Below are 24,832 nucleotides of genomic sequence, written 5' to 3'. Positions count from 1 at the left end.
TGTTTGAGCACATAGACCCCAGCTGGTGGCTCTCTTTGCAGGAGGTGTAGGACACTGGGAGAAGGCTTTGAAGTGTCACAGCTTGGTCCCACTTCCTGGTTCCACTGTGCTACCAGACTGTCGGGTCAGCTACACGCTTCTGCTGCCACACTTTCCTGTCCATGAAGGACTCTATCTCTCTGGGACAGAGCCAAAATAAGCCTTTGGTCATAGCAACAGAGGAGACAATAAGACAACTACAGGACATAAAAACTATGGCTTAGTGTCCTACAGTCTTTCCAGAAAGCATTATCAGCCCTCAAGATATGACTCACCGCCTGCTGCTTAATCCTATACTCTAAAGACTTCTGCATTATTGTGCATGGTTCCATAAAAGTGATGTGGCTTATATCACGGGATCCTTCTCTATCGTTTAACTAAGCATCTTAAAAATAATTTTTGCAGAGTAAGCTGAATTTTCCTAACAGCATTAGGATAGTGAAGGACTTCACAAGTCATTTCGTTCCATAGTCACCTGGTATTTGATTCTTCTCTTTCTTTTCTTTTCTTTTTTTTTTTTTTCAGAGCTGGGGACCGAACCCAGGGCCTTGTGCTTGCTAGGCAAGTGCTCTACCACTGAGCTAAATCCCCAACCCCTGATTCTTCTCTGTAATGTTTCTTACCAATATTTATGCAACTTTTTAATCAGACTACAAATGGTAATAATAAAGTTTTTTAACAACTTTAAAAATAGCACAATTATTAGGAAGTTTATTAATGTTTTTACTACTATATATCCCTAATGTAAACACAAAATAGCCTCTTGTAACCATTACTTAAAGAGGTTGATCTTCATTACCCATTTTTAATTTGCCTATGAACTTTTATATTTATCATAAATTTCTGTAAAGCCATTATTAATAATTTAAAATCCACAAAAAGTGTAAAGAAATAAAGTTCATCTTCTAGTCGATGATGACTCATCTTGCTCAAGTTGAACTAGGTATGCTTTGCAGAGACAGAGGCAGCTGTGTATGAGAAAGAGCATGCTCAAAGGTGCTCTCTGGTGTGGTGTGTATATGTATGGGGTGACGGAGCAGAGAGAGACTACAAAGCAGGTGCTGCTTTGATTCCTCCTGGTCATGTGACTCCAAATGTGAGTCCTCAGCACACTGAGCTTAATTCTAGGCCTACATAAAATATCAGCTCCTTAATTCAAGCAATATAATCATCTTATCTCACCTAGGGTAGGATTCACATTCACTGTGTTGGACTTTGACAAGATCAGTTTGCAGTTATGCCTTCCTAAGGGATTTCTCAAGGACATTTCTGACTACACAAGTTTCACTTTGTGTGTTGACTTTAGAATATAAATACCAAGAATAAGATATGGCCTTCAAATCACAGCAATCTTCACCCCCAGCCTTCTGAGTGCTGATATTACAAATGTGAGCCATGATGTCTGGCTGTGTCCTGGACTTAAAAATGCTGCCTGTTCAAACCCACTACCCTAAAATACCTTCTCAAGCATGCCTATTAACATCTTGGTTTGATACACAGCAGCACTAAGTTAGGAAAGAAAATGTATCAGCAGTGCCCATCCATAGCACGAGGGACTAACTGCATTTTTCTTGTTCGTGTTTGGAAGAAGGGGCATGCATGTAGATGTGAAAGGAAAAGCTGAGGAAACTGGTTCCCTTCTGCCATGCAACTATCCCAGGGATCAATCTTCAGTCCTCAAGATTGGCAGCAAGCATCTTTACCCCCCGGACACCAGCCCTTTAGCAAAACTTTTATAAAATCCTATTGACTGCACCCTCCATCTTCTCCCCTGTAAAGTGAGGACAACTCCCCGACAGAATTGGATCACATGTGGTTGTCTTATAATTTAATGTCTCCCTCTTAAATGAGACTTTTTTAAATAGACAATTCCCAATTACCTAATCTAAAGTCTACTGTCCCCTATCCCCTCAGTACTTGTCTCCACAGAACTGACACTGCTTAAAGCTCATTTTTTTTTAACTTTTACTATGTCTTGTCCCTCTTTCATGAGAATTTCACTAATGGCCTTGCCCCTACTACTAAACCCTCCAGATGCACAATGACAGCTCAAGGTCAATGTTCAATAAAGTATTTTACAAAGAAATGAAAAGTTAACACTAATGACAGTAACCTCTTCAAAGAAAGAATGTCTTGATATTGTGAAGGGGGTACCAGGAAAGGTGGAACACGTGGTTGGTGAAGGAACTGAGGGGATGGGAATTAAGTTAAACTGAGAATGCTGAACATTTGTGATGTACAAAGAAGAACCCCACTGAGTCACTACAGGATAAGCATCTCCGTGACCAAAATGTGCCCTAGAATGGAACTATCCCTGCCCTTTGAACTGTCTTTCCTTCCTGTTTATCCATCATCAACCTCAGAATCATCCAGCAAGATTCTGATCATCATTTAATGTTTCAGATAGAGACAGCCATAGGGAGACACAACATACAAATTAAGCATGCAGGTATCTGCTTGCTTTGATAGTCATGTTTTTTAAAATGTCAAGAATTCATAATAAGAAGCCCTGTGAATTTCATAATTGAGAACATTATGTTAAGACCTATGTTCTCTCTAAATTCTGGAAATTCTACCAGTTGTATTTTAGGGTAACCCTCCCCACGCCATGCTTGCTCTGCATCGGGGTAGCAAAATCAGCAGACTCTGCTCTTGTCTTAATACTTAACCCACCATAACCAATATGAGCAATTCCACAGGATTTGAGACCTAGAATGACGTTGTATTTTACAGGCCTGAAATTCTTCTCTCAAATTGGGTTACAAACTAGATGGCTCTGTTTCTATCGGGATCTTTACAGAAATGTGAAATCTAGAGATTTATAATAGGGATTGGAAAAATACTACAAATTAGTCTGACTATCTAGGTGAATAGTAGTCTGAGTCCAAGCCTAGGAATTCTGTAAAACCAAATAAATAATAAAGCCAGAAGGGGTTCAGGCAGATAAGGAAACATAGGGGAAGTCAGTGATCCAACACATGATCGATCACGGAGGAGCAAAGCACTACAATGTGACCGTTTGTGCCAAGACAAAAACTTGTTTAAGAATGATGTACTTCTAGACACTTTCCCAGGACTCACTTTCACTAACTGGAGGATAAGGTGACAGGAATTGAGGGAGGGAGAAGCTGTTCCTTGTAGCCCACACACATCATTCTATACACCCTCTGCAAACATTAAGGAAACCTTGTCTTTTTGGAGCAGAGCAGCTCAGGAGTCATTATGAAACCTAAGAGGGTAACTCACAACAGTAGTACTGGAATCTCGGGCAAGCGGAGGCCGCGCCCCATATGCAGCTTCTGCCTAACTTACACTTGTCACGAGCCTGTGAGATATGCTTTGCATCTAAGACAACAACGCAGAATCGTGCTGATGCATAAAATTATCTCATTCTAGTCTTTCGATGTATTATGCCTTAAGTGTACCCAGATATGGATAATTCTTAATTATAGAAAAGGAAAATACTTGTCGTGTTACTTACATAAGACAGAATAAAAATCCCATTATAAAGTCGTAAGTGAATCACTGATCAATGAGCCTTTTAGCGAGGGGTTGCCCTTTTTCCTACCAGTTCATATCCGTCTGGGATTTCTGGGAAGGTTTTGTGCTCCTGTAGGTAAGATAGTTGGGCCCTGGGGCTGTTTTACATCAAGCCAGGCCACGTTTCCCATTTCCTTTACTGTGTGAAGATTTTTCTAAAAGACTTTCATCACGTTTAATCAGACTGTGTGTTTATTGTTTGTTATGCTTGGAACCTGAACAAGCAGGATCTTAATAAATCTGCTTTCCAGTATACCTACCGACATCTACAATGTCCTCCTGATGGGCGTCCACTTACAAGCACCACCTTGTGAATTGAAGTGGGTAACTGTGGGTAATTGAAGTCACACATGGCCAACTGGCGAAGTGCAGGTTTTAATTGCCCATTTAGTGGCCTAAGAAACCACAGCTAAGGCACATTTCACCACTGGTTTCTAAGATACAGAGTAATTAAAGCAACAATAATGCCACAAATATACATGATTTGACCTTATAAACCTTAAATTGTTTATTGATTTTGAGATTTTTTTTCTATTACACAAGATTAGCTGCAAACTGTATAGTTATTAAAGACGCTTTCAGGCAGATACATGTCTACTATTGTTGAAAGCTATTTCTTAAAGATAGTATGTACCTAGATTAATTTGCGTATTTCAAAAACTGTAAGTGCAGAATACTAACATCAACCACAGCTAATGCCAGGAATCCACAAAAACAGTTAGGCTTGAGAAACTCTTAATGAAATACAAGCATGTGTCCTTAACTAATACCGTGGTCAACTAGTTCCATACTGTTAAGAGGAAGGGAAAAGCATAGTGCCTGTGACCACTGACTGTTTCTTGTTCTCTAGGTAGCCACTGGCTCACTAAGGTAAACACTCAAGAATGGTTCAAGTTTGACTGAATTGCACAGGCAGAACCTCTAATTACAGCCTCTCATACAGCACACAAAATGGCAGATCCGCTGAACTCAGGGTGCTAATGCTGGGTTTTCAAGGGCAGGAACACTGACACAAAAGAAGTCTCCAGAGCATACAGCTGGTTTTGTTTTACACTTTTATATTTTAGGACACAGTTTGGGGGAAGGAGACACAATGCTGCTTTACAAAAGACATAGTAGCCCCTTGTTTGAGCTACCGACCTCTGAGCCACAGGGAAATGTCAGTCATCCGTTTGCTAAGACCATAATTTCCATCTGCAGCTTACAACATGCAGCACACATTCTAAGGAGCTGTGGACAAAAGAAATGACAATGACAAAGGAAGCTCGGAAAAGCGAGCCATCTTCCTTGGTCTACCCCTCCCTTATGGCCGAGCCATCTGTCACTACAGCCCTATCACATTGTTTCCACGGGCTCTGAACACTACATCAGCACTGCACTTAAAACCTGCGGGCCAGCATTAGCCTTAGTTTGAGTATAATCTACAAATGCCGCTGGCAGAGTCATGTCTCAGATAAGAACCAACATTGCACACGCCGTGGCCCTGGGTCGTATTTCGGCAAGAACACTGGTGTAATCCACTGTAGAAGCCATTACGAGAAGACTGTCTATCTGCCACATTCAAGGATCACAGTACATACTCACGGGAAGGGAATACTCTTAAACATTACAGGATAATTCCAACGTGGAATTGTACAGGCTGTCTAAAACTAATAAAAGGCAATCGTGTAAGCTTTGGGGATGGGGGGTTCTTACCAAAGAGCTTAGTGCTTCCTTTCCTTGACCACAGAAAGATGCACTCCCACTAAACGCCCTACAAACCAGATGTGAAATGCCAGGTTACTTACCTTAGAGAAGCTGGTTATTCCTTGTGGTTACAAGTCACAAATGGCTGGAGAACAACTCCCTTCATTTGTTCTTTCAGTGAGCAGAATGAAATCTCCCAATAGCCCAGTGCACTGCAGATAATCTCACACCACACAGGATCCCCTGCTAACCCTATGTTCCCAGCCCAGCGAGGATAATCACATTCCGGCAGCGGGGAGTGAACAGATGGTGGATTCCATGGTAACCAGCCCTCCTAAGGCGATTGGTAGACGTGTGTGACTCAGGCTTCCTGGGTAACAATCGCGGTCTTTGTGTTCCCGCCCTGCAAAACCCAAGTGTGGAAGCATGCACAGCTACTCACAGGGCTTGCTCAGCAGGTGTTTGGCTATATAAACCAGGCAGTGCAGACCGACTAAAAGCTTTCTACAAATTGACCCTTGCCAGGACAAAGTCCTAATGTTTCAGAGAGCCACGCTGCTGACTCAGGATGAAAGGTCGCAAAAAACGTAACTGCGCAAACAGAAAACGTGAAAGTTCCCTCACATGGTCAAGATAACGTGTTATAGGAAACTAAGCTGCATCAGTAGGTTATTTTCTGATCTATAATCATCCGCAGAGCGGAAAACTAGTTCTATATTTTTAGGAATTTTAAAAACAAGTATATTTAAATATATAGAATATCTTATTTTGGAAATAAAGTCAGGTTTTAAACAGCAATTATTTTAAAAAGAATGTTTTTTTTTTTGGTTCTTTGTTGAATGGGAGAGGCTGTAAAGGTTTTAAGTAAATATATCTAGAGTCTTAGCATTCATGGGAAGCTTGTCATATCTTGGTTTTGCACTGACTGACTTAAATTTGTTTCTGCACTCATGAAGATTATATGCTGACTCAGCAGGGAAACTGCCGGTTTCTCACTGCCTCCACTAGCAAGTCAAAGAATAAGATTGTGATGGTCGAAAAAAAAATCAATCATACCACACAGAAAACACACACTGGGATAATTCTCCTATCGGCACTAAAAATAGTATGAGAAAGTCAACTTTTAAAAGGACAACATAAAAAATTGAGATAAACATAAAAAGAAACCAAAGCAGGTAGACTACACACAGCACTGCAGGTCACCTGCCCTCCCTTTATCAGCACTGCATACAGCACTGCAGGTCACCTGCCCTCCCTTTATCAGCACTGCATGCAGCACTGCAGGTCACCTGCCCTCCCTTTATCAGCACTGCATGCAGCACTGCAGGTCACCTGCCCTCCCTTTATCAGCACTGCATACAGCACTGCAGGCCACCTGCCCTCCCTTTATCAGCACTGCATGCAACACTGCAGGTCACCTGCCCTCCCTTTATCAGCACTGCATATAGCACTGCAGGTCACCTGCCCTCCCTTTATCAGCACTGAATACAGCACTGCAGGTCACCTGTCCTCCCTTTATCAGTGCTCTATACCAAGCATTTCAGAGCTCTCTTCTTGGCATGAAAAAGAAATACAAATATTAGAAGGACAAATATAAGTATCCCTTGAAGCTGGAATAAATTTATCCCTATAAAAGTAATCAAAAGATCCAAGCAGGATGCTGCTTTAAAGTGTTTGCATTTAGTTTTAGAGAAAGAAAACCCCACAAGTATTAATACCTTTTGAAAAGTAAAACCCTTCAGAACTTCACTTCAGCAAGACAAACAATGACTACAAAAAGAGAAGAAACCTAAAAATATTATTGTCAAGAAATGTGGATGAACTATTTGGACAAAAACAGCATAAACTCTTACTACAAGAAATTGTTTAAATGAATACAAGGTGTTGAAAGACAGATAGATCCAGTCCAAAGATCCTATGAAAAAGGCCACAGTTTATTTATAATGCTCTGAGCTTATTTATTCTTTTGACTTCATGTAAAATATAATGCATTTTATCTTATGTTCCCATTACCCATTCTTTTATCTCCTTCCTTATTTGACTTTTTCTTGGAAAGGTGGAAATATTAAAGAAAATTTTATGTGAAAGAATAATGGTTAAAATCATGGACCATTCCAAGTTTTTAAAGTTCACTATAAATAAATATATTCTCAACTCCCAAAGCTCTTACTTTAAGACCTGAGAGTTCCAGACTCTTAAAGTCCCCCATCCAGTGACTCTTCTACATGGTTAATAAACACCTCACATACAGCACTCCAAAAACTGGCAGAGTTCCCTACAGCCTTCTGTGATATGAAAATGGTTACTCTAGCCCTTCCCACTGAAGCTAAGCTAGAGACTCTCTTGGTTACTTTTCTTATTGTTATAACAAAGCACCTGATAAAAAGAACTTAAGAAAGGAAGGCTTTATTTTATATCCCAGTTAGAAAGCACAGTCAATCCTGGTGCAAAGAGGGGGCATGGAGCAGTAGTGAGAGGCAGCTGCAGTGCTGCATCTGGACTCAGGAGGCAAAGAAAACTTCTTGCTCAGTAGACTGTCACCTCTTTGCTCGGTTTGGAAACCTCCCCATGCAATGGTGCCACAAAGCTTGGGACAGTTCTTCAACCTCAATTCATTCCAGAAACTTCCTTGCTAGGGCTGCTTTCTTATACAACCCAGGACGACTTGACTTTCTCATCCTCCTGCCTCCACCTCTTGTTTGCTGGAGTTACAACATGTGCCAACATGCTGTGCTTGAGGTACTACTGAGAGATCCTAGGGTCTTAAGCATAAAAGGCAGTCACTGCTAACTGAACTACCTCCACATCCCCTCTAATTTGGTGTTTGAAGAGAGGACCATGTTAGAAAGGTCTCACTCTTGCACAGACACACATATAAACATATACAGATACTCTATCCCTCTTTCTGCTCCAAGACCAAAAACCTAATTGCTATTGCTAAAAATAGCATCGTCTTGGTTTAATTCTCACAATGGGTTAAAGCAGCATGTCCAGAAACAGTAGAACCCTACTTATGCCCAGCCTGATTCATATGTTCATGCAGAAAACCCCAACACACACGTATTTACATATAATTTCATAAACACAAAAACTGAAGCTCTCTAATTAGAAAAGACACACATTTTCTGAAGCAAGTTTGAGAAAAGATCATATGTTCCTAATTAAAGAAAGAACTAATTAATTATCAGTTGTTTTTCCCAAGGTTAATACTCCTAGTTTGTACCATGTCACTTAATCAATACGGTGGACAAGCATTAATCAAGAGCACCATGCTACCTTGCTCACAGGACACACAGCCTGACAGGTTCTCACATGTGGTCTGTCAGCATCATGGCAGAGTGTACTGAAAGATCCTTTAAAAACAAATTCAATTTGTTTAGCATACTTAGAGTGATTTGAATGTTCAGCCTATGCTTCTGTATTGCTTGATTAATTATGTATGTCCTACAGGCTGATGGCAGGGATTAAATCCAGGGCCTATTCATACTAGAAGCACTCTATCCTATCCTGTGTCCCCAGCCCTATGTATATCCCTCAGAGCAACTTGTCTAATTTATATATGTCACAGGGTTCAAACTGAGTTGAACCCATGCAATAGAATTGTCTCCTCTCATTTCTAATCCCTGGATAGATATTTATCCATTTTATTAAGATTTCCCCAAGAGATTAATTACCTTTTGCTTCTTTATTTTGTCTATAGCATAGCTTTAATCTTCATGTTTACCACTGTTTTCTTTCAAGTAGAATTAATTTGCTTTCTCTTAGTTTATAACATAGATTCTTGCACCACTGACTTCAGACCTTTCTAATATTTTCTAATACAGGTATAATAGCTTATATGTTGCAAACAACTATAGAATATGCTATTAAAATAATTTTCACTTATAAATATGAAATTTTTATTGCACGTGTGTACATGGGCATGTGCTTGCCCATACATACAACACACACACACACACACACACACACACACACACACACAAGGGTATATGTATGGAAATCAGAGGACAGTTTGTAAGAGTCTATTCTCTCTCTCTACTTGGGTCCCAGAGATGAAACATGCACACTTGGGCTTAAGAGCAAGCACTGTTACCTACCTACCCCTTTAGCTGGACATATGCTTTTGTTTTTCACTGGCAAGAAAGTTTTCCAACATTTAATACTCCACCATAGCCAGAACCAGGTCCTGTACATGGACCTGTTTGTCTTAAGGCCTACTTAAAGATAAAATTAATTACTGAGAAAAATCAATGACATTTTACAAATGAAAAGACAAAAGGTTCTTGCCGTAAAAATGTTACGTATAGGTTACTGAATGCACAAAAGGGTGAAGTAAGGAATTGGTTGGATAGACAGCCACGCTGATGCTTTCGTTTAACCCAGTTAGGGGGATCATAACCCAAAGCCCCATGATCCTTCAGTGAAGATATTTGCAGGAATGTTCTTGCATAGAAAGACTTGAGAGTTTCCTTCCATTCGGCAATAGGAAGTCACTTTGTCTCCATTCTGCTGAATGCTAAAACCCAGCGAATGCCCACTTGTTAGAACAACTCTGAATGAATGACCAATCATTGTCCTATGCTGTCCTGAGAGCATTATAGTAGGTAAAATAATATTAAATAGAAAATGGGGTCTATATTTGAAGTAATTTAAGTAAAGCTACAAAAAGAACTGAATCTAAATTGATTCTGGTAATGTCAAATGGCAGAACTATCAATCAAAATACCAGGAGTGCCACCGAAATCTAGGGGCCAAAGACTAGTGTCTTTGATAAATGATGTCAATCTGGAGGACAAGAGGCATTTCTTCTGTTGAGTCTGAGTTACTAAGAGGTGCCTCAGTCATTACTAACCTAGTAAAGCAAAGGAAAACTTAGGGGGAAGCCTCAAGGATCTGTGTACTTAACAGACACCAGTGTCTTTATAACCTGTTAAGTTTATCCTGTATGATAGATCTAGTCTTCCATTCACAAAGCTGTGAAAAGTAGGAGAATCCACCTTGGTTAGAGTTCCTCAAGGTCCTGTCTGCAAATGTTCCCTTTATATTTCACTCTGCTCTGTCGCTATGGAGAAAGCATAGGCTGGTGGGTACAACTGGAAGCAACAGTTAAGGAAAAATAAGATCCACAACTTCAAATGTTAATCTGAATACAATATCTACTCCTATAAATTTAGGGTCAGCTACTATTGCTATCCTATAATCAAGAATTTAAGTACGGTGGGGTTTTGCCCTAAATCACCTTGCAAGATAGTCTTAAATACCAGAGCTCTTCTCAAAGTCATTCATAAGCCAAGATCACAACACAGCACATGTAACAACTCAAGGAGCTACCCTGTGATACAGCATCACAAGGCAACTGAAACAGCAATTTCCAGATAACTTTCAGTAGCTGGAAAAGTAATATAATACCATGTGCTGGAGGCATGATCAATACCAAAGCCTGTGTACTGTAGGGGCATGGAAGGGCCTCAGAGTGTTACCAGGTAATGCAGAGAGGTCTGGGGCACATTCTTCACCCTCTTCCTTGCTCAGCAAACACTCAGCTTTGAAAAAAAATATTTTTTTCTGAATAAATACACTCACCTAAATTGTGTTTTGCTTTCTCTGTTAGGTTAGTTGGTGAAATATAAGAGAATATAAGGCTACTAAAGTAAAATATTGAGAAAATTTGGTCAAATGAACTAGCCTTCAGATTCTGATAAATAATCATATGTGATTTCACAAAAGCCTCAGGGAGGTTAATAGTTGATGATGATGATGATGATGATGACGACGGTGGTGGTGATGATGATGATGATGTCAGATCGATTCCAGTCTTTTTAACTCACATCTATGGCTGTTGGGAAACACTATTGTACTATATAAGCCACAGAGAAAACTGCTGCTCCTTTTTTTTCCTTTTTTTTTTTTTAGATCTTGGGTAGTGAAATCAAGAAATAACACTTATTTAAAAAAACAAAACAAAACAACAACCCAGCCGCATAGAACCTGATGAAGATTCACAGTAACTTTCACTCATAGTGGAAATGTTTGTGATCAGTGAACACTGAATGAAGTCACATGCCAGCAACTCAGTCTATATACCCCCACCCCCACAATCCCGTTGTCCTGTCCTGAGATAGCTCAGAAACTGTAGTCATAAAACAGCAGTACTCACCACACCCCATATAAGATTCCTCTTGGATAACAGCCAGCAGCACCTGTTTCTCTTCCAAGCAAGTTAATCTCCTGCTTCTCGAGGAGAAGGAATCGCACTGGTCATTCAGAGGTAAAATTTCGATCAGTCTACACTCTTAGATTGCAGGCGTGCATCTTATGTCGGGTATGGCAAATGCACGAATAACAGGAACTACAGAGTTGTTTCATAACTGGCCCAGTTGTGAAGTCACCCCAAGGCAGGACACGATATATTTCAAAACCCCAACAGAGTATTTCAACATGTGGACAGAGGGCAGAACACTGTGGGTGGGATAGGAAGGGTGATGCCGGCTAATTTGACTTAACTACAACACAGTCATTAGGTTTACAACAAAGACACCATTCCTGCTAGGTATAAAGATTATTGGTTAAAATGAATATTGTGGTTACTTATAATACAGGCTTCTTAGAACTTTTACATAAGAATCTAAAACCCTTTCTTTCTGATATTTTTATGTTATAGTCAGACTCAAACTATAGGCTCAGTTCGGCTTCATAATCTTTTCAATAAATTACTGCTTCTGAAAAAAGGACCAAGATAAAAATTATACACTACCTTTGGGTACTTGAGGGATTTTGGTGAGTACAGTAAAATGAACACTAAAAATAACATATGGACCAGTGAGTGAGTGGGAGTACAGAGAAAACCGGCTGGGGAAATGCACCCAGATGCACCCGGACTCGGTCAGGCATGTTAGAAAATTGAGGTACCTTAGAGTCTACACATTATACCAGGGAGATGAGGTGTATGCCCTTCAAGGTTCTCACACATTCTCTCACTGCAATTGTCCATGACAACGTGAATAGTGAGAGAGATATTTACTGTCACTGTGAATATGTATAATGTATTGGGGGTGTAGGTGTGCTAGTGCACCAGGGATGTGTACAAGATGGGGAACAACTTTTTGGAACTGGTTCTCTGCTTCTGTCTTTCCCTGGGTCACAGGAATAAAATCGGCTTCTTTGGCTCGTCCACTCCACTTAGCCATCTCCATAGCCCACCTGTCTTAAGTATCCCCTCATTCAGTGTAGTGCTTCTGAAAGGCGATCATTTTGAGCGTTAATGATGTACCTATGACAATAATGTGTTGCCAGTGAACACTTAAAATTATGAGCTTTCCAAGCTGATCTCTGTGAGGTGAAGGTGTAGCAAACTCCCATATTGTCCACATCAGGGCTTGATGCTTTCCAAGCTTCACCCACTCGAGCCCCCAGCCTCATCTAGGTTTCCTAACTGCTGGTGAGGAGAAGCCCCGACAATGTGCTCAGACATGTGTCACGACGTGTCTGCATTTTTTGGATCCCTCTTTGTACCTGAGGCATTTGGCAGGAAACTAGAATGACAACCATATGCCAGCATATTGTGGGCTAAACTGATACTGTCTTGCCTTGCTGCCATGCTCCAAGGAGAAGGCTATTTTTTAAGAATTAATTATTTATTTTCTTTATGTGAGCACATTGTCTCTGTCTTTAGACACACCAGAAGAGGGCATCAGATCCCATTACAGATGGTTGTGAGCTACCATATGGTTGTTGGGAATTTAACTCAGGACTTCTGGAAGAGCAGTCAGTGCTCTCAACCATTGAACCATCTCTCCAGCCTGAGACAGATCTTAATGAGTATGTTGTCCTTTGGTTGGTTAAGGCTGGACCTCACTTGGTAACGCTGGCTAGCCTTGAACTCATTATGTAGATGTGGCTGGCCTTGAACCTACCAAGCTCTTACCTCAGCCTCTGGAGAGCACTGGGATTAAGGTCGTACATCACCATGACCTTGGGTTTTGTTTGTTTGTTTGTTTGTTTGTTTGTTGTTTTACCTCCTCAATGTTTCAGCAGTATGGGAAACAAAAACAAAAGAAAATGAATAAAATTTTATTTGAAATATCACAATGATATAAAGCATCTAAATAATGATTTAAAGCATAGACATTTACAGTGACTAAAACCCTACATTGCAGATGTTCTACAAATCTTTGCCACTGACTGGAGCTTTGCATTGTCCGTGTGCTGTGGGAAAAGGTGGTCCTGAGTAAAATTCCTCATAAAGGTGAACTGTTTTCTATGTCCGATGCTTATAGCTTGCTCTACTAGACTGTGTAAAACCAGATATACCTCTAAACAAAGTAATTTTGACCAATTTAACAGCATATGTTTAAATTTCACAGTGGTTTACAAACCCAAAGTTTCAATTTATTCTAATGTTACAACTACTAATCCCCAAAGTTATGGAGCTAAATGCAAAGCTTCAGGAAAGTGGAATAGTAGCAGCTACTCCATGTCTATACAGTGAACCCTGTTAGCAATTACAGCTGTAAAGCTTGACTATCAGATATCCTCACGAGAGCTCTCACCAAGGGCTTATCAGGCCCATTTCACAGTAAGGGAAAGCGGCCACCCACAGATGGTTCCTGACTAAACTCTCTACGGTTCTGTTTTTCTTGCTGTACTGTTTAGGCCTGACAAGCTGCTTTAGAAAGCACAGGATCCTTTTCATAACTCAATCCCTCAACATTTCATACTTAATCTACAGGTAAAATTTAAGTTTCACATCTAGCCCAGGGAAACTGGAGCATCTTCTAGCATTTTGAAGCCCTCTATCCACCCAATGAGTTGCCTCAATCTTAATTAGCTAATTTGCTGTGAGAAAAATGAGAAGAGTTCACTTCCTCAAGGTCATTTTGACCCAGAAATAGCTTCAGGCTTAAGGCCTGCTTGCACTTCCTCTGTGGTGGTGAGCAGCCCCTGAGTGGTCAGTCACCAGCAGCAAGCACAGAGTGCGGAGTATTTAAAACACTCCAAACTGACTTCCTTTCATCCTGATCACTACCTCCTTCTTTTTAGCTCATCTCCTATATATGCTATATTGTGATTTGGAGAAAGACTGTAACTGCTTCGGTAAGTAAAGAAAAAAAATTTATTTTTAGGGCATAAATCAAGTATTTCACTTCCCCATTAAAAGATAGGACATCCTCAAAATTGCAAAGGTTAAAATATTTTAATTTTATTTTTGACAATTTCACAATCTTGTATCTTGTAAACATATCCTTCCCATTCCTCATCAGCCTAGTTCCTTTCTGTGTGCATACATTCTGTGTCCATGGTTATACCAGCAACAGATCTTATGGATGGTGCTTCACAGGGTGCTCCCCGCTTGAGCTCTTAAAATCTGTGTGAAACTTTTTTCTTTCTTCAATATTCCCCGAACTTAGATATTGATGTTCAGTTAGAGATAAACATTTAACATTTCATTTATTCCCAGCATTTTGACCAGTTATAAGTCTTTGTATTAACTGTCACCCAGTAAAAATAATAATACTTAAAAAATACATCTTCTTTAATTTTACAGGAAGAGACCATTATTTCTTTTCTTTTTTTATCTTTATTAACTTGAGTATTTCTTATTTACATTTTGATTGTTATTCCCTTTCCCAGTTTTCGGGCCAACATCCCCCTAACTCCTTCCCCTCCTCTTCTATATGGGTGTTCCCCTCCCCATTCTCCCCCATTACCGCCCTCCACGCAACAATCACGTTCACTGGGGGTTCAGTCTTGGCAGGACCAAGGGCTTCCCCTTCCACTGGTGCCCTTACTAGGATATTCATTGCTACCTATGAGGTTGAAGCCCACGGTCAGTCCATGTATAGTCTTTGGGTAGTGGCTTAGTCCCTGGAAGCTCTGGTTGGAGGCCATTATTTCTTGGCTTATAAATTCTAGGCTGTGTGAGTACCACCATGTGTCATCTGTCACTGCAAAGAGGACAACTGACAGGGTGCATAGCTGTGCATCCTGTGGCCATTCTGCTGCTCTGCCTCTGGGGTATAAAATGAGTCAGTCACTGCATGACTTGAAACATACATGTGACTAAAGAACTCATGTAAATATTACTTTATTGCATTGAAATTTAACACTTGAATTAGTATCTGAGTTGTGAACAAGACTGATCTGTCTAATGACAAGATAAGCCTTTTTTACCTTTTTAATTTGAAATACTTAATAGACTGAAATGATGCTACAGGAACAGTTTAGAGAGATTCACTCAGTTTTCTCTTATGATTATATCTATAACCATAATACATATCAATATCAAAAGTGGCCATAGGTACAGTGAACTTAATCTAGGCCAGTCTATCACTTGTGTGTATTTTTAGCCAACATAATACACAGAGTGATAGATAGCATTTCCACAAAGAACCCCTCTCGTGTCCCATCTTCTCTTAGGCCAGCATCCTTCATCTCAACATCTCTGCCCCCTGGCAATCACCAATCTGTTGTTCTTCCCTAGCATCCAGTCATTCACAGAGTGTTACATAATTAGAACACATATGAACGCAGAGAATACCAAGAGCACGAGACTGCCAAGTTCCCTCTTACATAGGATTCTATCGTATGGCTATGTCACCAGTGACTTAACCAACCATATTCTAAAGAAGACGTGATTGTTCGCAGTCTTTGGCCATTGCAAGTAATTGGTATGGCCATTCACACATGAGTGTTTTCACAATGCACCTAACTGGTTTTATATGTTATTTGCTCTCCTTTTGAGTACACTAATGTCTTTATACTGTCTGGCCATTTTCCATTTTTTATTTTTTTCAATGTATACTTTTATTTTAATGTCTGAGAACTTTCAACCCAAACCTCATATATGCTAAGAGTGAATTCTTTCACTAAATTATAGTCTTATACAAAGTATAAAATTTTAATTTAGATGATTCAATTTACCATATATTTTCTTTTATAAATTATGCTTAGGACTTTTTTCTAAGTCACACAAAGAAAAATATTTTCCTATGTCTTCTTTTATTTAATTTTATGTTCGCTGATCTTTTGCCTGAATATATATGTGTGAGGGTGCAAATTCCTCTGGGACTGGAATTACAGAGAGTTCTGAACTGCCATGTGGTGCTGGGAATTGAAGCCATGTCCTTTGAAAGAACAGCCAGTGTTCTTAACTGCTGAGCCAACACCCCCCACCTGCACCACCCATGCCCCCCCACCTCGTCATACCTTCTTTTAAAATGAAGACAGTTTTAAGTTTTACATTTAGATCTGTAACCTATCTGTAATATGAGGTCCATGGACAATGTCTGCTCTATGGCTCAGTTACATGTAGTTATGAATAGCTATGAACATAGCTGAGAATAAGCACAAATGCAAAGTTAACTTGTACTAATACATGAGGAACTGTGGTGACTTTACCCTGTGGTTTCTCAGCACGAACTTGTAGAGTACAATATTGTGTCATTAGTTTAAAAGGTTACACATAGTGTAGGTTCAGTGGGTTTTTCTTTCCTCCCTCTCTTCCTCCTTCTGTCCCTCCTTTCCTCCCTCCCTCCCTCTCTTTCTTTCTTTCCAAGGTCCATAAGTATTTAGTAGGAAACATTTTGATTCATCCTTCCTTGATTTTAATACTGCTGCAATTTTTCAGGTGGCTATTTTCTGGGTTTTGTATTGTTTCCTTTATTTGTCTATCACTCTACCAATACCAGTTTTGAACTAATTTTTTTAAAAAGTCTTAGGATTTGATACAGTGATTCCTCACACATTGCTCTTTTTCAAGACCACCTGGAGCCCAGGCAGCACATACTACCATATCATGTAGGGGACCCCATCTTCTCCAACTTAGACTCAACTACATTTCTGAGAAACCTCTTGCACAAAGAACCCACCCTGCATGGCACTGAGCAACTGAGCCTCAGTTGACACTGAGCCTGGTGACACTGTCTAGGACATAATCCAGGATGCAGGCACCAGACACCTGCCAAGAGTCTGCCTTTAGTTCCTAGGATCCCAAGGCCTTCTGCACAAAGGAGAAGACCATGGCTTCCTTGCTAAGGCCAACCTTGGTTGCTGCAGAACTTCCTGCACCAGAGCCACAAAGGAAAATGGCATCTCTACCCCACAAAGATTTAGTCCTTTCCTGAATGTGGCAAACACCTCCACTGAGAGAAGACAGGTGGCCTGAACAAAAATACAAGAAAACAAAATTAAAATAACCCAACCAATCAACCATTCCAGATGCACAAGTTCTAGTACAGAATAAAAAGGAACACACTAAAGAGAAGGAAGGAAGGAAGGAAGGAAGGAAGGAAGGAAGGAAGGAAGGAAGGAAGGAAATTACAGAGGCAAGCTTCACAAACGAAATACAAGAGATGGAAGAAAGAATCTCAGAGGTTGAAGATATAATAGAAGAAATGGATATATTAGTGAAAGAAAATGTTAAATCTAAAAATTTCCTGATACAAAACATTTTCTAAATCTGAGACACTATTAAAAGACCAAAACTAAGAAAGAGAAGGTTCCCAGCTCAAAGGTCCAGAAAATATTTTCAATAAAACCATAGAAGAAAACTACTACTCAAGGAGGTTAACTACACCCAAGAAAACACAGGTTATAAATAATTCCACACAAGTGAAACCAATGGAAGGAAAGCGTGTGTGTGTGTGTGTGCATACTACCACCACCACCACCATCAAAATAACAGAAATTAACAAACATTGGTCTTAACATATCTCAACAACAATGCACTCAATTTCCCAATAAAAAGACACAGGGTAACAGAACGGATGTGAAAATAGGATCCCTCATTCTGCTACATACAAGAAATACACCCCTCCACTCCTCCTACCTTTATCAGGCCTGCTGTACCAGGAAAACTTGCATGGTATTGATATAGAAACAGACAGGTTGGTTTGTCAATGGAACCTAATCAAAGAACCAGAAGTAAACTCACAAACCTATGGACACTTGAGTTTTGACAAAGAAGCCACAATGAAAAAAAGAAAGAATTTTCAACAAATGGTGCTGGTCTGACCGGATGTCTGCATGTAGACGAATGCGAAGATAGACCCACATTTATTACCCTCACAAAACTCAAGTCCAAGTGGATCAGAGACCTCAACATAAAATCAGATACACTAAACATCATAGAAGAGAAGGAATGGACTAGACTTGAACTCATTGGCACAGGAGACAATTTTCTGAAAAGAATACCAATAGCTCAGGCACTAAGATCAACAATAAATGAGACCTCATGAAACTGAAAAGCTTCTGTAGGGCAAAGGATACTTTCAACAGGACAAAATAGCAGCCTACAGAATAGAAAAATATCTTTAAAAACCCTACATCTGACAGAGGAATAATATCCAAAGTATATAAAGAAATCAAGAAACTAGACATCAACAAACCAAATAACCCAATTTAAAAGTGGAGTACAGAGCTAAACAGAGAATTCTCAACAGAGGAATCTCTAATGGTTGAGAAGCACTATTAGAGTTGAAATGTTCAACATCCTTATTTACCATGGAAATGCAAATCAAAACCACCCTGAGAGTCCATCTTATACTGGATAGAATGGCTAAGAAAAAAAAAAAAACTCAAGTGACAGTGCATGCTGGTGAGGACAGGGAGCATGGGGAATGCTCTTCCATTGCCGGTATGAGTGCAAACTTGTACAACCATTTTGGAAATCAATTTAGCAGTTTCTCAGAAAACTGGGAATAGTTCTACCTCAAGACCCAGTTATAATACTCCTCAGTATACACCCAAAATATGCTCTACTATACATAAGGGACACTTACTATGTTCATAGAAACTTTACTCATAATAGTCAGAAACTAGAAACAACCTCGATATCCTTCAGATGAAGAATAGATAAAGAAAATGTGGTACATTTCCACAATGGAATATTATTTAGCTATTAAAAACAATGACATCATGAAATTTGCTGGCAAATGAATGGTACAAGAAAATATCATTTTGAGTGAGGAAACCCAGATCTAGAAAATCAAATATAGTATGTACTCACTGATAAGTAGATATCAGCCACAAAGTACAGAATACCATGCTACAATCCACAGACCCAACAAAGCTAAGTAACTAGTAGGGCCCAGTATGGGGACTCGAACCTCACTAAGAAGGGGAAATAGAATAGACATAGGGGATGGATGGAGTGAGGGGATTGTGTAGGGGAGAGGTAGGGATGGGAACAGGAGGTATCAAGTGGAGGAAGGACTAAGAAAAGAATACTGGGAGAGACAACTGGAATTGGGTGTGAGGAAGCATCTTTGGAAAGAGCTAGAAACCTAGGACAATGGAAACTCCCACGAATCTAAGAGTAACTAAAATTCCTAGCAATGGAGAAAATGGAACCTGGACCAGCCATCTCCTGTAACCTAGAAAGACTTCCAATGAAGGGACTGGGAACACATCAACATAGCCACAAAACCTTAAGGTCTACAACTCATCTTGACTACAAGATACACAATGATAAAGATGGTGCAGAAATTGAGGGAATGGTCAGTCAATGTCTGGTCCAAGTTGAGACCCATGACATGAGAGGGAGCCTATCCCTAACAATATTTATAATATTCTGCTATACTTGCAGACAGGAGTCTAGCGTAAGTCTCACCAGAGAGGTTACACCCAGCAACTGATGGAAACTGATGCAGAGACCCACAAGAGAAAGAGGGGAAGGAAGGATTGAAGGAACCAGAGAGGTCAAGGACACCATAAGAAAACCTACAGAATCAACTAACATGGGCCATTAAGGACCCACAGAGACTAGACTGCCAACCAGAAAGCATGAATGGGGCAGTCCTTGACCCTGTGCAGACTTGTAACAGTTGTGCAGCTTGGTCTTTGTGTGGGACTCCTAAAGCAGCAGCAGGGGTTGTCTCTGACTCTGTTGCCTGGTTTTAGAGTCTTTGCCTAACTGGGCTACCTTGTCTGGTCTCAATAGAAGAAGATGAGCCTAGTTCTAGTGCAATTTGATAAGCCAAGGAAGGTTGACATCCATGGGATGCCTCCCCTTTTCAAAGGAGATAGGGAAGAGGGGTGGATGGTTGGAAGGTAAGTTGAGAAAGAAGGACTTGAAAGAGAAGAGGGAGGGAAAGCTGTGATCAGAATGCAAAGTAAATAATTATTAACAAAAGGCTAGGGTTGTTTGATAGAGCAGCAGGTAAGTTTATTAATTTATATTTACCTAAACTTAGATAAAATAATAAGTATACACATATATACATTATATATGTATATATGTGCCACTGAGCTTACAATATTCCTCACAAAAACTATACTAACAAAATCCATAGTACCAGTATAAGAAGTTTCTTCTCAAATGTTGGCTAGGGTAGTCCAAGTAATTTCTGAAATAATATAGACAACTGCTGTTGCCCTTGATTACCTTCAGAGGTTGAGGGTGGACCTCTATTCCTTAAGACACTACACACTTAAGATACTGGAGTCAGATTTTTTGAACTGAATCCAACCTGAAAATGTTCTTCCTTCAGTATTGTTTCCACGGTTCCAGGAAATATTATAGCTGCTACAGAAGGGAGCAATTATCCAGACTCAACGTCTATGAACCCGAACACTGATCAGCATGGCTAAATATCCATAAAGGTGCAATAAGGGACAATCACACATCGGTTGTAACCAAGTATCCAATTAAGCTTAAGACCCCTCAACGAGAGGCAAATCACATCTGGGACTAGAAATCTTAGCCAGCTTCTCAGGGTTAGTGAGGTGATAGATCTTACAAGAAAATCTACTAGTACCACTTTACTAGACCAATATAATTTCTACTACACACATAATAAGCAGGTCTAAGACAGAAATGTATAGCTCTAAGCACCTACATTTAAAGTAAAAATGATGATGATGATGATGATAAAGAGAAAGAAAACAAGAATTCAGTAATAGAACAAACCAATTCCAAACACAGTAGACAGCAAAAAATAATAAAAATCAAAGCAGAAATTAATGAAATATAAATGAAAACATACAAAGAACCAATGATCAAGAGCTTGTTCTCTGAGAAGATAAATAAGACCAATCCTCAGACCGACTAACCAAAATAAATAGAGAAATTCAATTGACAGAGTCAGAAATAAACAGGAAAGCAACAGGCACCAAGAAATACAGAATGGTTTAAGGGAATACTTTTAAAACCTGTACTTCATTAAGTTGGAAAATCTAAAAGAGATGGATGAGTTTCTTGATGCATCCAAATTGTCAAAGAGTCCAACAATCTAAACAGAGACACAACACAGAGGGAGAGTGAGACGGCAATAAAAATCCTACCAACTCAGAAACAAAAAACAAACAAACAAACAGGTCCAGATGGATTGCCGACAGAATATTAGCAGACTTTGAAACCAATCCTTCTTAAACTCTTGAAAGGAAGGAGGGAAGGAGGGAGGGGAGGAAGGGGGAGAAAAGGGAAGGGAGGAGGAGGGAGAGAAGCACTAGAAGACTCACCTCAGGCATTAAGACCCAGCAGAGCCTGTTATAACAGTTCCCTACTGAGGGCTACTTGTCTAGCACTGACAATTATCCCTAGGAGTCTTGCCGGGATCTATGTTTTACCAACATTGAGTCCAGGGCTGCTGCAAATCTTACAGTATTAGTTCCCAACCCAGCATATAGAAAGCCAACACAAAAGGAATTTAATGGTATTTTTGGAGGGTTTGTTTGTTTGTCTCATATTGCTTTGTTTGGAGACAGGTACACAGAATAGATACATTTACTGCAGATACAAGAGTACACAGAATAGATACATTTACTGCAGATACAGGAGTACACAGAATAAATACATTTGCTGCAGATACAAGAGTACACACACAGAATAGATACATTTACTGCAGATACAGGAGTACACAGAATAGATATATTATTGCAGATACAGGAGTACACAGAATAGATACATTTACTGCAGATACAGGAGTACACAGAATAGATACATTACTGCAGATACATGAGTACACACACACACAATAGATACATTTACTGCAGATAGAGAAGTTCACAGAACAGTTACATTTACTGCAAATATAGAAGGACACCCAGCTTCCTATTAGACTATGGGTACAAGGCTCCAAAGCCACTATTCTAAATCAGAGGATTGCTTGCTCTCATACAACCAAGTGGAAAAGCATTGTATATTCAGTTTTTATAGTTATATTACTGCAAAAACATCTATTGCCATGACAAACAAAACAATGACAGCTTTAAAAATCCAGGCTACATACAGTTTTTCATCTTGTTTTGGTTGTAAATACAGATCACTAAAATATTCTTAAGAGAAAAATAAGTACAGGTATAAAAAGAATCACTAGGGAAAGGGCAGGCAGGTACAAGACAAAAGCATCTATGTATTCCACATATGGCTCCTATTTAACTCACACAGCCCTGTGCAATAGCTCCTATGGCAGTGAGTGGTGCCATATAGTTATCAACACATATTGACCTGTTGATCTGGCTTGAACCATATAGAGCCTATGTTAAGGATTATGGGTAATCAGAAGTAGAATATCTTCTAGTCACTAATCCTTCTCCATAGATTACAACTTGAGCAACAGCATGACAGCAACTACTGGAGTGAACTAGAAAGCAAGGAACAAGATTGACAAGTAATTAGTCCTGAGTTCCTAGGAAGGATTTTGTGTGTGTGTGTGTGTGTGTGTGTGTGTGTGTGTGTGTGTGTGTGTGTGTGTGTTGCAGGTGTGGTGAAGGTACATGCATGTACAGGTACATGTGGGATGCAAAGGACAGCCTAATGTGTCCACCATCACTTGTTTTTCACAATTTTTGTCTGTGGTCTGGGTTGAGAAAAGGTTTCTTGTTGATATGCAAATCAGCCAGTAGGGTAAGTTTCTGATTAGCAAGCACCAGAGATCTGCCTGCATCTAATACCTGGCACAAAAACCAACCAACCAACCAACCAACCAAACAAACAAACAAACAAACAAACAAAAACCCATGGGTTCCAGGAATTGAAGTCAGGTCTTCATGCTTGCAAGGCAAAGACTGCTGACTGAGACATTTTCCCTGTCATGTGGACTTCTTGTATATCTAAACAACAGCATTACAGGGTCTTGCTTCCTTTGAATTTACAGTTTCCACAGTTAAGATTCACACTTTTGAAGTGCTAAGTTCCAAGTAACACATTTCACTGGGAGAGTTAGAATAACAAATAAATGGCACCATGATGCTAAGGCATTCACTCTTGCCCTGTGACTCTGTGACTAACCAGATTCTACCTCCCAGACACCGATAGCCACTGGTAGGCTTCCTTAGCCTGAAGATCACCTCTCCACTGCCACCTGCTGGCAACAGGATTCACAAACCTGAATACCAAACACTTCCTTCTGTCAACAAACATAAACCATCAGCTTTTCATTCCAGAGCCAAGGAGTACAAAGCCCAAACACAAGGACTTGTTGCCCTTCATCCTTCCAAAGCTTGTCTTCATGAACACAAACTTCATTTCTAGATAATCCTTCAATTCAGAAACATCCGTTAAAAAAAAGGTAAAGCGAAAAGGGAAGGGCCCTTAGCAGTCCCCCATCCATGTGTAAAAATATCTCACCAATGATGAATGTAAGGGTCAAGTCTGTCCTCCACAAGTGTATGAAAAATGTGTGCTTTTGTCATTCGGGCTCACCCCTGTCCCAATTACAGGGCCACTCCAGTGCACTGGATCATTAAACCCTCTTGCTTATTGAAAAAAAAAAGGTAAAATACATTGTGCATAGAATTTTAAAGAAACATAAAAGCAGAAAGTGGCTTTATCCAGCAATAGAGTCAAGGCTGTTCTACTGAACAACTCTGGGGTGGGGAGGGGTTGAATCAACACATGAGCTGTACAGTAGTGGAACTAGGTCATGTTCAGGATCCCTACAATGTTCATCACTAGTTCATGTGTCTTGGAGTTCACTGTCCAAAGAGCGGCAGAACTTCACTCTAATACTATCTTAGCACAAAGGAGCCTCCTGGCTTTAAGTAAAGATAAGATCCAGAAAATACTTAATAAAATCTTCAGTCTGAATTTGAAATGTGTGCTTGTGGTTTTGTGCATTCATATAGTGTGCAGGTAAACATGCTTGATGCAGGTTCGTGTGCCTGACTCCATCACTCTCCACATTATTTCCACAGGGTCTCCCACTAAAAAGGAGGGAGACTCCCACTGCCAGTCAGCTACAATGGTCCTCCATACCCAGCTTCTTATGTGGGTGCTGGGAGTTCTAACTCAAGACCTTATACTTGCCCAGCAAGTATGCTTACCCACTGAGCCATCTCCATTGCCCCCTTTTAAAATTATTCAAATTTCTAATAATCCTTATCATTTAAATGTCAAGGTGATTAAGGCATCTTTATTTTTTGAGACGTTCATATGTGAGTACTGTATCTATATTATTTCTCCTTTCCCTCCCTCCAACTCCTCCCATGCCTCCCTATTCCTGCTCAAATCCATGGCCCCCTATCTTTAATTATTATTACAATGTAAATATATATATGTATATATTTACAAACACAACTTCCTTAGTTCATTTAGTATTGCTAATATGTATCTGTATTTAGGTCTGAT

At 39.9% G+C, this 24,832-nt stretch overlaps 1 protein-coding gene across 3 annotated transcripts in view; it reads right to left on the bottom strand.

Moving 5' to 3' along the window:
* Fgd4 (FYVE, RhoGEF and PH domain containing 4) overlaps positions 1 to 24,832 on the bottom strand; it is a 151,009-nt gene that overhangs the window by 108,663 nt on the left and 17,514 nt on the right. The window contains exon 1 of one of the 3 annotated variants that reach the window (XM_039087982.2): positions 11,423 to 11,855. The exons of 1 other annotated variant lie outside the window; for it this stretch is intronic. In XM_039087982.2, coding sequence (XP_038943910.1) covers positions 11,423 to 11,432 — 10 coding nt within the window. In that variant the 5' untranslated portion in view covers positions 11,433 to 11,855. Of the gene's footprint in view, positions 1 to 5,366; positions 5,708 to 11,422; positions 11,856 to 24,832 lie in introns of those variants that run through there. One more of the 3 variants, NM_001415055.1, reaches the window with a different exon arrangement.

The sequence above is a fragment of the Rattus norvegicus genome, chromosome 11 (genome assembly GCF_036323735.1).
Source record: "Rattus norvegicus strain BN/NHsdMcwi chromosome 11, GRCr8, whole genome shotgun sequence".
In the NCBI taxonomy this organism is placed as follows: Eukaryota; Metazoa; Chordata; class Mammalia; order Rodentia; family Muridae; genus Rattus; species Rattus norvegicus.
The sequence above is the reverse complement of the archived record's forward strand: the minus strand, read 5'-3'. Positions and strand labels throughout refer to the sequence as shown.